Below are 13,687 nucleotides of genomic sequence, written 5' to 3' on the forward strand. Positions count from 1 at the left end.
TTTTTCAGAACTGGGGATTGAACTCAGACCCTTGCGCTTGCCAGGGAAGCGCTTATTCCACTGAGCCATCTCCCCGGCCCCTTTTTGTATAACTTTTTGACTGCATGCTTATATCTGGTAATCTGAACAACTAATTTGAAGACAACGATATACAATATAACAACTATCGTTGAATTCTTATCATCCTGCTTAGTGAAATTCTGTATTGTTTCTGATGGTTTTTTCTGTTTTGCTATTTGTTATTCTCTTTAAAAAAAAAAAAAAAAAAAAGCACTGCTAAGCTGTTTTCCAATGTTGCGATTTCTGCAGGCATTGGATGGCTTCATCATCGCGGTGACAACGGACGGCAGCATCCTGTACGTCTCCGACAGCATCACGCCTCTCCTGGGGCACCTGCCGGTGAGTCGCTGCTGCATGCCTTTGGCTGTGCACATTGTCATCTTTTCCTGGAGTCTTTTAGCTGGAAGGTGGTGCAGGGAGGTCTATTGGGAGAGCGATTCACACAGAGCCAGGAGTCCTGCAGGACCAGACTGGGCCACTCGGGGTCTCTGGTGAAGGGCAGGTGCGGCACTGTGTCACCCCGGAAGGGGCACAATGCCTTGATGGCAGCAAGGTCAGGCCTAGGGTAGGGACACGCAGCCGCCTTCTTGCCACGAGAATCACAGCACAGCAGAGCCCAGAGCACCCCAGACATCCCTGTCAACCAAGGGGGACCTGAGGACCAGAGATGACTCAGACTGGAGTGAGGCTGGGGGTCCCCCAGGGCCGTGTCTGAGGTCACAGCTAGATTGTCATGCTTGGCAGTGGTGAGGCTTTGGTGGCGGGACAGCTGGGAGCACATGGTGGGGCTCGTGTCTTGGGAGAGCATGAGGGGAGAGGGTCTGACCCTGCCCCCACTGCTGGGCACCCGCCCAGGACAGCGCTGCTCAGCAGCTCTGCCTGTTTCACTTTGTGCTGACTCACTCCTCGGCATGAGCCCAGTCCCTCTCCAGAGAGCTAACAGCATTTCCAAAGCCCCTGGGGCTGGGCCTTGTGGTGCCCTCCCTGTCATCCTGGCACTCCAGGAGGCTGAGACAGAAGGATTCCAACTTGGAGCCCAGCCTGGGCAATTTAGCAATTTAGCTAGCCCATGTCTCATAAGAAAGAGTTTCAAATGGCTAGAGATGTAGCTCAGTGTGAAAGCCCTGGATCTGATCCTTAGGGCTGGGAGGAGAGAGTTTGCCTTTCCTCCCTGGTTTCCACCTTTTTTGAAACTCCACCCATCGGCCCACTAAGGACCAACATTCATTGACCTAGGACTGTCTGCGCCCAGGCACCACTAGGGGGCGCAGGCACCACTAGAGGGCGCGGCCACCTGCTCATGATTACGAAGACCTGGGCAGGTGCCAGGCCCAGAGTGAAGGCCTGAAGGCCAGGTCACATTTGCTGTCCTGATGACCCTTACCGTTATGCTGTCACAGGTGAGCAAGCGGCAGCCAGCATAGGGAGGTAGCCTACTTTACCCAAGATTGCACAGCCAGACAGGGCGGGGGTCACAGTCTGAACTCAGTCACTGGGGCTGCAGAGCTTGGTTCTCAAGCTGTACACAGAATTCTGCAGGGCACAGAGAAGAGTGGGAAGGATGGGCGGGCGGGCTGGAAGCCAGCAGTCGGGCTGCGTGGATAGGGCCCCTGGGAACACCTGGCTGGCCAAGACCCAGCACAGACGGGACAGGTGACCACTGTGGGTCCCAGTAGCAAGACCGGTGTGGCACGCTCCACACAGGACCTGCCGTGTGTGGGGCTGCAGGAATGCGGCAGGCTGCGCTTCCCCTGCCTGGCCAGTGCTGGAGTCTCAGGTGTACACAGACGAGCGCTCCAGGGGCAGCCTTTGGCTCAGCGATGTCCCTGCCCACACAGCCTCCCAGCAGTTCTTAGCTATTTTGATTGAGAAAAAGAAAGCTCACAGCAGAAAGTGATTTTACAATCAGTTGGCACCATGCCTTGGCACCAGGCCCAATCAGCGGGACTCCGGAGGCAGGAGTCGAAGTGAGAGGGGCGTGTGTGTCCGGGAGGTCACAGGCTCAGCAGGGTGCCCAAGCGAGAAATGGGTGCACACATGACCCAGTCTCCCCAGAAGGAAGTCAGGCAAGACCTACAGGCTGCAGGATGCGTCCACGGCTGGGCTCCACGAAGCCCCCTCGCAGAGAAAGGGGAACACCTTCAGGGATATCAGTAGGGACAAGCAGGGGAACAGGTTGCAGAAAAGGAAAGACAGAACCCCTGCCTTAGTTTACCATGAAATCAGAGCTGGGCATGGTGGCACACAGCTGCAATCTCAGCACTCAGGAGGCTGAGGCAGGAGAATCGCTACGTGTTTGAGGCCAGCCTGGGCTATGTAGGAAATTCAAGGCCAGCTTGAACTACAAAGTGAGACCTTGTCTCAAACAAAACAAAGCAAAAAGGAGACATCCCTCAGCCCTTCTCCCCTGAGCCTGCCCCACTGCTGAGGCCCCCACCTGGTCCAGCTCTAGATTTATACAAAACTTTTTATCTTTCTGCTTTTTTCTATACATCTGTAAAGATGTGTGCATAAAACATATGTGCAGGATTTAATTTAATGGCCAAGATAGAATTGGCAGGCAAATCGTCCCTGTGGTTAAGAACTAGCAGAGGGTAAGCCAGGCGAGGTGGCACACTCTTCTCACTCCAGCACTGGGAGGCCGAGGCAGGAAGGTGGCAGGTTTGAACCCAGCGCCTGGGCACCTTAGCGGGAGCCCAACTCAGAATTAAAAAGGTCTGAGGGTGTATCTCAGTGCAGAGGCCTTACATGCAGTTCCTTGGCAAAGAAGGAAAACATGACCAAGGCCGAGACTGTAGAAGCTCGTGTCTGCTTCTTTCCCATCACCTTGAGCTCCCGTGCTGCTGCTGCCAACAGAGAGGATCTGTCTTCCTGATTTTTAAAATCATCTGTCTTTGTAGTTTTATCAACTTTGAATTAATCACTAAGCTATAATTCAGAGAAGTGTAAGTATCCCTTATCCAAAATGCTTTGAACCAGACATGTTTTCAATTTGGGATTTTTTAGCTATTGGAATGTTTGCATAGATTTGCATGTGCTTAGGTATTTGCATAATGAGCTCCTGCGGGCGTGGCACCCAGGTCTCAACACAAAACGCATTTGTGTTTCCTGTGCACCTTGTGGGTACACAGCCCAAAGGTAACTTGGTACAATATTTTTAAGAATTTTGTGCATGAAATGGTTTCCTGCTGTAGATTTTTCCCCTCGCAGTGTCAGGCCTGCCTCCAGCAGCTTTGGGGTGGGCTTCTGCAACAGGGATGTTTTGCCCACCTGCCCTAGGCCTAGCACCGTGGAAGTCCTCTTCCACAGTGGAGACGCCTCTTGTGACTGCTCCTTGTGCTCCAGGCGTCCGTCCCAGCTTTCGTCAAAGTGTGGTGTTCTCTGACCTTGGATTCCACTGCAGAAACGTGCTCTAGTCCCTGCACCTGTTCCGGGGGGGGGGGGGACTGGGAAGTGCTGCTACATCTGTCCGTCCTTCCTGATGGCCGGTAGCAACATCCACCAGCAAGCACTCCGGAGAGCATCCACCCAGACACCCCGCTCCTGCATCTCCAGCCATTTTTTTATTTTTTAGATTGAGATAGGCTCTCTCTAAATTGCTCAGGTTGAGCTCAAACTCCTGCCTAGCCTCCTGCCTCAGCTTCCCAGTGTGCTGGGATGACAGGCATGCAGCATCGCACCCGGCCTTCCAGGTGCTTCTGTTAAGCCCCCGTCACCTGCTGGTGCCCTTGAGCTAGGGTTGCTGTTCCAAGGGCAGAGGCTCCCAGTCCTGCTGCAGGGGCAGCTCCTGCCCATGGCCCTGAGGCCCCACATGGTAAAAACATGGAGGAACAAGTATGGAGTGCAGGCCAGGCTTCTTGGCCAGCGCAGCAAGGGGCTGCCCTGCATACTGCAGCCTGAGACAAGTGGGGAGAGTGCCTCCTCCTGCACCCGGGACAGGTATGCACGGCTGCTGATAATGGGACATGGCTGCTGCAGGTGGCACCGCTGCCCTCAGGCCCGTAATTGCTATTATTTTAATCAACAGCTCAGCTCACTCAAGGAACAATTCAGCTGCAGATGTAATGCTCCCTCTGATCAGCACTCAGGTTTAAGTTGTTAGCTTGTCGCTATTTGTGGCAGTTTTCAGCACACAGAAATGGCTTAGTAGTCACTCTGGAGAAGCACAGTTCTGGGCCCTGTGGATTAACACACCTACCCACGGCTGCCCCCGAGAGCCACCAGGCCAAAGCCTCATCCACTGCTGCACCCCCTGGGGCAGCAGCCTGCAGTGGAGCCCATGAGCAACTTACTTATCACCCTAAAGTTTCTGAAAGCTCTTTAAGAAGAAAGCCGACTGTCATCCGTGAACATTAGTCATCTGCTAAAAATGCTAGAGGGAAGGGGCTTAAAATAAAATCAAGAGCTCAGAAAGAAGGTAGGGAAGCGGGCTGAACAATGATGGCAGAGACTCAGTGGGGACTGAGGGTTGTACATGGAGATGCATGAGGCTTTAGGGGGACATCCGGATAAAAGCTGTCGCTGCCCTCTCTCCATCCCCCCTTGGTTGTCTTGTGTACTGTGCCCGTCTCCACTGGCTTCTCACGCCCATGGGGCCACAGTGGAATCGCCTAAAGCCCTATGGCAGCTGTTCCTTGCCTCCCGATGGCTGCTGGCCAGAGCCCCTGAGAGCAGCCACTGACCTAGGTTAAAAAAGCCTTGTGCCCAAGCGGCCAGGCACCTTCGCTGAGTAGCACAGTGCCCCGCAAGTGTCATTTGTGTCCCCTTGTGGTTCCTGGACCTGACTCATAGCTGTGGTTCAGTATCACCATCGGGGTCTCCAGAGAGGATTGGGCCACAGTTTGCCAGCCCATGAAAGGACCCCAATTCAAAACCCTAAGTGCCGTTCCTACTGGATGGGCATTTCTTTCTCACCGTCATTGAGTGAAAGAGTGAAAGCAGGCCTGTCAGAAGCCAGGACATCTGTCCTGCCTGCCTTTGCTGCCTCGAGGTCCTACACGCTCTTGAGTCTGGACGGTCCCCTGAATCTGTGGCTCCTACACACATACACACACACACACACACACACACACACACACACACGATGCTCAGTAGCCCCCTTCTGTCTGGAGCATCTGGTCCCCACCACACCACCAGAGCTCAGTTCAGGACAGCATACTCAGTGTCTCCTTTCTCAGCCAGTCTCTGCCCTGAACTGAAGGCTGCGAACATTCTGATGATGACATCACTGGCACTAGGTGAGCGAGGTTTAGTGCCTGGTTGCCCAGCATTTAGCCAGTGCTTGCCGTGTGATGCTTAACACAGGTGGCAGCACCGGTGTCTCAGCGTCACCTCAAGGTGACCAAGCCACGCTCTGACACTGCAGCTGCTGCTGACTGGCAAAGCGGCTGCCCTCGTGGGCTCAGCAGCCAACAGTGATTGCGTGGCCAGTGAGTGTGCAGCAAGGGCAGTGGCATGGGCAGATCGTCCCAGTGAGCCAGGATGAGGCCCAAGCACAGGTAGAACTGCGGCATCAGACAAGTGGTGAAGGGACAGTCACAGGGAGAAGCTAGGTGGCATGTGGGCACTGTTGGGGGCAGAGGTCCAGCCTGAGCCGGAGAAGCCAAGGTGACACCTAGGGGTACATATGGGGTGTGGCCAGGTGACTGATCGGCGATGCCACACTCACAGATGCAAACCCAGGAATGGGAGAGGATTTCATGGGACCCAGTGATGACCGAGGGGACACGTGTGATTCTGAGCGGCAGCTGGAAGGTTGAGCCCAGGCACCCGTGTGTATTTGGATGGTATTTAGAGCTTGAGGGAGTGTATTGACTATTGGGGAAACTGAAGCAGGGAGCAACGTGCCAGTCTCCCCACTGTCCTGTGTGGGAGCTGCCAGCTGCGTGCAGCTATTCAGATTCCAGCGAAGCCGGGTGGTGGCACACACCTGTAATCCCAGCACTCAGGAGTCTGAGGCAGGAGGCTCATTGCTAGCTCAAGACCAGCCTGGGCTACAAAGTGAGCTCAGGGCCCACCTGCACTGCACAGCGAGACCCTGTCTCAAAACAAAACAAAAGATTTCAGTGAACATAAAATGAAATGGAAACTTCAGTGCTTCTGTAGCCGCACGGCTGGAAGCTCCCGACAGGCGCCGAGCAAGGCCCTTCCCGCTCCTCTCGGACAGGCTGTACCCAGACTCTGGCTTGCCTGTATTCTGTGGACCAGCATCCAGTGCTGAGGGGTAAAGGGCAACGCCAGTCATCAGCGACCTTTCAGAAGTCAGTAGGTGGCCTGTGCTGCACTGGGGGCCCAGGAGGGACCCGTGCACGCTTGAGCCATTTGGATGAGCGATTGGCAACTCCATGGCACCTGCCGCTTGCCCCTGCTGGCCCCTGGGGATGCAGGGCTTTGGGAACCGAGGCTCCTCCAGCAAGAGGGGTCTCTGCTGTCTTGTGCCCATCCGGCTCAGCCCTGAGCTTTCAGAAGCAAAAGTGCTGGGGACCCTCTATCTGCCCGTTCCCCATCCAGGACTCCACCAACTACAGACTAAAAATGTTTGGGAGAAAACTGTGCCTGTGCCAGACACATCTAAACTTCTTCCTTGGGATTATTCCCTAGACAGTAGCAGCTACTCAGAGCATCTATTACGCCATGCCAAGCTTCTGTCCTGTGGTCTGTGAGGGGCTGTGTGTACGTTCTGAGCAGATCTTGCACGATCTTTCCACGAGTCTGGTGCTTGGTTCCCCGCAGGAGGATACCAGGGACAACCCTGATCCCTTTTATTTGTACTTCTGTTTTACTGACTTATTTCATGGTGCTGAGGATGGGACCCAGAGCCTCGTGCATGCTACGTGAGTTCTCTGCCAAAGAACCGTAGCCACAGTGCCTGGAAAACCTTTCAGATTTCAGTGCGGGATCCTGGGCTTTCTGTTTCAGAAACTGGGTCTGACCAGTGACGCGCATCAGGCCTCACCTTGCGTTCAGGGATTGCTTCTGTGGCGTGCACACCCTTGTTCTGTGTTCTCTCTTGCAGTCGGATGTCATGGATCAGAATTTGTTAAATTTCCTCCCGGAGCAAGAACATTCGGAAGTTTATAAAATGCTTTCTTCTCACATGCTCCTGACGGGGTCCCCCTCCCCGGAGTTCCTAAAATGTAAGTTGCTCGGTGCTGGGTTTACCAGATCTAAAACAATACAAATTTCACTTCTGAAGCGAAGCTAGAGTGAATTAAGCAGGGAGGACTAATTTTCCTCGTGCCTCGATCCTTTCCAAGATCCTCTGAGCTGTATTTTAGGTTGAGAGCTAAAAGTGGAGTTTGGAATACGTAAGACATTCAGCTTTTATTTGGAAAATGTGAAAGCAGAGAGCTGAAGGATAATAACTTGTTTTGCATGTATGACAAGAGAATCTTTATTTCCATGAGAGTCTTTTAGTAAAAAACGGTGTGAGAAGCAGGGGAAAAATTTGTTATTTCAGGGGACACTAAAATGCTAATTTTGTATAATACCAAGTAACCAACTGATGATTGAGTAATTAGGTCAGAAATTTAAATTCTATCCCCCGAGGCTGTCTTCTGGTTATTTATATTCCTTTTCATTTTTACAGACTCTTGTTAAAGTTTTTATCAAAATATCTGGTGACCTGGCCAGAGGGCAGCCGTGTGTCAGCGAACCATACCACTCAGGGAAGCAGGGCGGGCTCTGTGCAGCAGCAGGGACGCTGGGCCTGCTCAGGCCTCAGTCTATTTTCCATGAATAATTTGCCCTGTCGTACATCTGATTTTACTTCAGAGCAAAGCAAAAAGATTAAATTAAAGAGAATGGCTCTGTATGAGCAGCTTTATTTTAATATACCATATGACACAAGCGGAACTAATCAAGGCCGACATCACCCACCACAGACATCTGCGAGCAAATTAAGACTAATTGGGTCCAAGTATAGAATGCAGAGTATGCAGGAGCCACGGAAGAAAACAAAGGCACGCTGCAGAGGTTAGAAGGCACTGGGAAGTCAGGCCTCCTGAGAGCAGACCGCGGGCCAGGCCTGCGCTCTGCTGCGTCCCACGGGGGTCTGCAGGGAGAGGCTTGTTTAGTCTGCAGTCTGGGTAATGCTGTCTCCTTTCTCTCTTCTTCTTCCTGTGACGGCCCAGCTGACAACGATTTAGAGTTTTATTGCCATCTTCTCAGAGGCAGCTTGAACCCAAAGGAATTTCCAACTTATGAATACATAAAATTTGTAGGAAATTTTCGCTCTTACAACAATGGTAAGCTTTCGTTGTCCTGTAATTGCAATAGTGGCTTTCATGATCAGCCGTGTGCGGGAGGAGCTGAGAATCGCGGGCTGGGCTGGGCTGGGCTGGGGGGAATTGTTTCCACGCGCGCCTTTGGATTTTGAGGTCCCTGGATGTTTTCTGGGCCCTCGGTGCACACCCCAACACCTGTTTCTGCTGCTGCACGCAGGACCCCCAAACTGCATGTGACTCTATTTTCGAGCTGATGAAAGAACTCTACCATGGGAAACAACTTAGAGCTAATAAAAAGCAGGCTCCACCAGCACGCTGCCAAAGAGGCCTTCACGGCGGCGATGCAGAAAGCCATAACCTTGCGCTCCTCGTGTAGCCCAGGCCTGCCTCAGATTCATGGCGGGCCTCCTGCCTCAGCCTGCCGAGTGCTGGGATTGCGGATCTGCGCCACCATGCCCAGCCCATACATAACCTTGCTTTCTGCATGAGGTCCTCTTCCCAGTGCTGCCGCGAGCGCAAGGTGACAGACCTGGCCGTGGATCTCCTGCTTAGCGCGCCCTAATGCGCAGCGCAGGGCTCTTTTCCCAGGCGCTGCAGGCTGCACTGGCTATAGGATCCCACGGGAGATGCAGGCAGTGCAGTCTTCCCGGAGCTTATGCAGCTAGCCAGCTGTCCGAACCCTGACTGCAGAAGCGTGAACTCCAGGCTTCATCACCCCTTTACCTCTCACACGCCGAAGGACACGGCTCTGATGCCAGGAGCTCAGGAGCCCGTCCCGCTGCGGCCCAGTGCAGAAAGCCTGCATTTTGTCTGCTATTTCTCAAAGCTCCACTCAAAATAAGCAGCACTGACAGAGCTAAAACAGCAAAGCTAGGAGGAAAATGGAAGAAAGTGTTGACAGGGCATGGGGACGGGAGAGAAGAGGGCAGAAGAAAATACCAAATGGAAACAAAGACCAAGAGCCGAGCTGCGGAGATGAAGTGGTGCTGGGAGTGGCGGTGCATGCCTGTAATCCCAGCACTCGGGAGGCTGAGGCAGGAGGGTCGCCGTGGCGTGGAGGCCAGCCTGGGCTACGTAGCGAGTTCGAGGCTGGTCTGCATTACATAGTGAGAGCCTGTCTCAAAAAAAAAACATGAAGGGGAGGGCAGGGGGAGAGACAGAGGAGGGAGTGAGCACAGTGCTCGGTGTCCGATGCTTCCCTCGCTAGCGTTCACTTCTGGTCCTTGTGCACTTGGCAGCTCGGCCAGTCAGCCCCACGGCCCACAGGAGCCACCCAGGATGCTGGCCTCACAGTCCCAGGGCTGACGCTAACCAGGATTGTCCCTTCAACCTCAAATGACCCTGTGTGGCATGTCATTTGCATAAATACCTAGGATCTGTCGGATGTGTGCCCGCCAGAGTGACGTTCAGGCCCTGCGCCCGGGCCCTCTGCCTGGAGAGTGGGTTCCCTGGCAGACAGACCCTGCCAGGACTCCAGCGGCCTAAGCGACTGGAAGGGGTAGGGAGTCCACTTCCCAAAGGGGGCGCCAAGCTGAGCAAAGCTAAGCAATGCCCAGGTGCAGCCATGCCTAATCCCACTCCCCTGAAAGGCTTGCCCCAAATTCAGAGACAGATACTTAATGGCACACAAAAAAGGAAGGACAGCCGCTGGGATGCTCCGAGAACCAGACCTAAGAGGCGCCTCACAGAAAACCCAGCACCACACCAACCCCGCGCACTGTGTGAACTTGCATTTCTACAACCCACCTATAGACACTGTCATCTCTTGTAGATGCTGCAGCTTTCTAAAACTCAGATCCTTAGGCCTTGGCCTGAAGATGCTGAGGCCCAGGAACCTGAGAGTCTGATTCAAGGTGTTGTGGATTGTTATCACAGTAGCCATAAGGGAAAGCAAGCCCAGTGCCCATCAGGGGTGAACAGGTAAAAGTGTGGCATGCCCTTACAGTGGAATATTACTCAGCCTTGAAAAGGGAAGTGGTTCTGACAAGTGCTTCAGCAGAGGCATGCTTGGAATAGCCTTAGACTAACTAAAATAAGCTCAGTCTAATTCCGCATAGAGAAGGGGCCCCACATGGTCAAGTTCACAGAGACGCAGGCTGGAGAGGGGGAAGGAGTTGTTGAACGAGCAGAGATTCAGTTTTGCAATGTGAAAAGTCCTGAAGGAGGCTGGTGGTGAGGGTTGGAGAGCATGAGTTTGCGTTGCACCACTGATCTGGGCGAATAAAAGGAGGGGAGGGGCTGGGGTCAGCTCAGTGGTGGAGCTCTCACCTAGCCAGACCCTGGAGGAGGGCTGTGGGCACTATGGGATGCGGCCCCAGCTGTCCCCATGGCAACAGTGCCAGCCATGATTTAAGGAATCACCTGTGATTGGCTGGGAAGGCAGGCGCAGCAGTGTGAATTTACATTTCTGCAGCTCTCCTGCAGAGCTGCCTGATTGTCCTTTGAAGCACTGGTCATTATCCCATCTTTGAGGATTTTAAGGAAACAGGCTTCATGTTTTGAATACCTGTTAGGTTTTTTTTTTTTTTTTTTTTTTTTTTTGTTGTTGTTTTTTTTAATAGCACTTCATTTGCTTGGAAGAATGCGTGGAAATCCTGTGTTTTAAAAGAAAAAACTGTTATTGCCTAACACCCAACATTAGAAGTAGAAAATGGAAAATCAAGCAAGTAGTGTTGCAGAAGCCAAAATTAGCAGGGCTGTGTGTGGATGCAGATGCAAATGTGGATGTAGGGTAGAGCCCAGACCCTAAAGCAAAGGACTCAGGAAGGGCACTGGAGGGAAACATGGCGACCCCTATTTCACACACAGAGGACAGGTGCTGGAGGCTCTTACCACCGAGACGGGGACGACTGAGGCGAGGCCCGCACTCGCTTGGACACAGCATTTCAATGTGTGCATGCGCTGAAACATTACAAGGCAGGTAGCCTGTGTGTGTGCGCACGCACACCTGTGCTGGGGATGGAGCCCGCGGCCTCTGCCCTGAGCTACATCCCCAGCCCTCTATGTCATTTTTTGAGACAGAGTCACACTAAATTGCCCAGGCTAGGCTCCAACTTGAAATCCTCCCGCCTCACAGAATGCTGGGGTTATAGGCATGCGCCACCATGCTGTTCACACAGCTTTTATTTGTACAGTTTTTCCAGTATCAATTTAAAGCAATGCACAGCCCTCGGGCTTGGAGGAGAGAGGGTGAGACTGGGCCCATGAGGGATTTGAGTGACCCTGGACTAGAGGTCGGCACCCACCTGCTCCCCTGCTGGCCCAGGTAGCTGTGGGGATTTTTCAGGCTTGGGACCAGTGCAGGGGCTGAGTGGTGGGTATTTACAGGGACAGGAGACCTGAGTGCCTTTGCGCAGGCCAGTGACATTGCCCGCTTGATTGGGAAGTTTCTAGATTCACCAGGATCGCGGCAACTGTTGGCCCATTTGGACCCACAGGTGGTGCTTAGAATGTCATCGTTTGCCTCCAACAGAGTAGGGATGGGGAGGAGAAAGGAGCCAGGACTTCGGCTCTTTTTTTTTTTTTTTTTTTTTTTTTGAGACAGGGTCTTACTGTGTAGTCCAGGCTGGCCTCGAACTCACAGTGCTCCTCCTGCTTCAGCCTCTTGAGTGCTAGGATTATTGGTGGGTACCACCATGCTGTCGCGCGCGGCCTTGCCAGCAAGGAAGACGCGACCACTGGTTGTGTCTGCGCAGCTTTTATTGCCCTGTTACATCAGCCTTCTTCCCCCTCGAGGCCCCTGCTCTTAGCTTATAAGTCTCAGGGCTTCCAATCATGGGGCGCCACGTATGTACTGTCCATTGGTCCAGGTATGCAGAAGCAATGCATTAGCCCAAGCCTTGGCCTTTTATGGACAGGTGATTACCAGGAGCGCACACCCCCTGAGAGGGTGGAAGGCGGAAACCGGCGCCATCCTAGGGCGCGGCTACACGCAGCTCCCTACACCATGCCTGTCTTTTTTTTTTTTTTTTTTTCCATTGAACACATATTTTTCCCATATTTTTATTGAGAAACAAATAGCAATGAGACAGTTTCAGACCAAATTGGTAGGACAGTTTCAATAATTAACACATTGCATACATTCTTTCTAGTGGTTAATTGCTGTACAAGATGTGGACATGATATCCTATTTACAAACACGATTAGAACAAATCCCTCTATTCATTAAGAGCATGTAACTATATATCTGTCCTAACCACTTTGAATACACAGATACAAAATGGACATTCATCTGTATCCCCTTTTTTTGTTCCATCATTTAAATATTATAGGTGTGTAAACTCAGCAAAATATTCTAAAAGAGTTCAGGGGTCCATAATAGTATTGGGTCTTCTGCTTCACTGGCACCAGGCCTGTCTTAATGTCACCCCTTTAACCTAGAGTTTTAACACACATGGAAATTTGAGTGCCTGGAATTGGGATCAGAAGTGGTCTCTGTCCCGACAGGAGATGACAAGGACAGTTTGTGAACCAGTCCAGCCAGAGCTCCTGGAGCATGTGGGCTGGGGTTGAGAACCGTGTGTTCCATCCTCTCTGTAAGGAGGCAACTCAGAACACAGTGGGAACAAGATGTGTTCGAGATGTGCTCACCCTGTGAGGGATTCCTAGGAAAGCAGGAAGAGGAGGAGAAAGGGAAGGGGGGGAGGGAAGAGAGCACACAGGTGCCCTTGGACAGAGACCCCAGCCCTCTGTTTACTTTCCAGTGAACTGCGGGGCCCATGGTGCCCCGGAAGCACACCCCAGGTGCTCCATAGGCCCTGTACACTAGACCAAGCCCAGAATGGCGGCCTCCTCTGCTGCGGGGTCCTCAGAAGCCATGCCAGCCCTGTCCAGAGCTCCCTCTGCCCCTCGCTCCTGCCCTGGCATTGGATCTGAGCATACCCGACTGAGCCCCGGAGCGCAGTATTTCAAAAGGGGCTGATGTGCTTCCAAATAGGTCGCCCTGGCCAACATCCTCCCTGGGCTTCCAGAAATCGCACACAGGGGATAAAAGTTCCCTGGCCCCCTTTTCCCTACTGGCTTCTAACCACACAAGCAGATTTGCGAGCCTGGCAGAGCGGAGGCCTTTCAGCCTTTAATACCGTGTGTCCTGAGGATTTCTGTAGCTTGTCATTTGGCAGTTTTGAGGTTCTTGGTGGCTTTTGGAGTCTTGAGGGGAGGGGGAAGGGCTTCCAGTCTTGTTTTTCCCCTGAGCTGCGCTAATTGAGCTGTCTCAGTTCAGAGATCAGGTGCAGGCACACCAGACAGGGAACGGGGACTTGAGCTTGGACAGTTGGAGGAAGGCAAGGCCCATGCGTCCTGTGTGTCTGTCTGCAGCCACTAAGAGAAGGAAGCAGAGCACCCCTCCACACAGTCTCCCCTTCACAGAGTGTCCCCTCCACACAGCGTCCCCTCCACACAGC

General features: G+C 52.9%; 1 protein-coding gene across 8 annotated transcripts in view; it reads left to right on the top strand.

Annotated features, from left to right (window-relative positions):
- Npas2 (neuronal PAS domain protein 2) overlaps positions 1–13,687 on the top strand; it is a 151,485-nt gene that overhangs the window by 106,262 nt on the left and 31,536 nt on the right. For all 8 annotated transcript variants that reach the window (XM_023717549.1, XM_023717547.1, XM_023717548.1 and 5 more), the window contains 3 exons: positions 310–399; positions 7,076–7,196; positions 8,193–8,306. In XM_023717549.1, the coding sequence (XP_023573317.1) occupies positions 310–399; positions 7,076–7,196; positions 8,193–8,306 (325 nt within the window). The remainder of the gene's footprint in view (positions 1–309; positions 400–7,075; positions 7,197–8,192; positions 8,307–13,687) is intronic.

Source organism: Octodon degus, unplaced genomic scaffold, assembly GCF_000260255.1.
Source record: "Octodon degus isolate 3935 unplaced genomic scaffold, OctDeg1.0 scaffold00052, whole genome shotgun sequence".
Lineage (NCBI taxonomy): Eukaryota > Metazoa > Chordata > Mammalia > Rodentia > Octodontidae > Octodon > Octodon degus.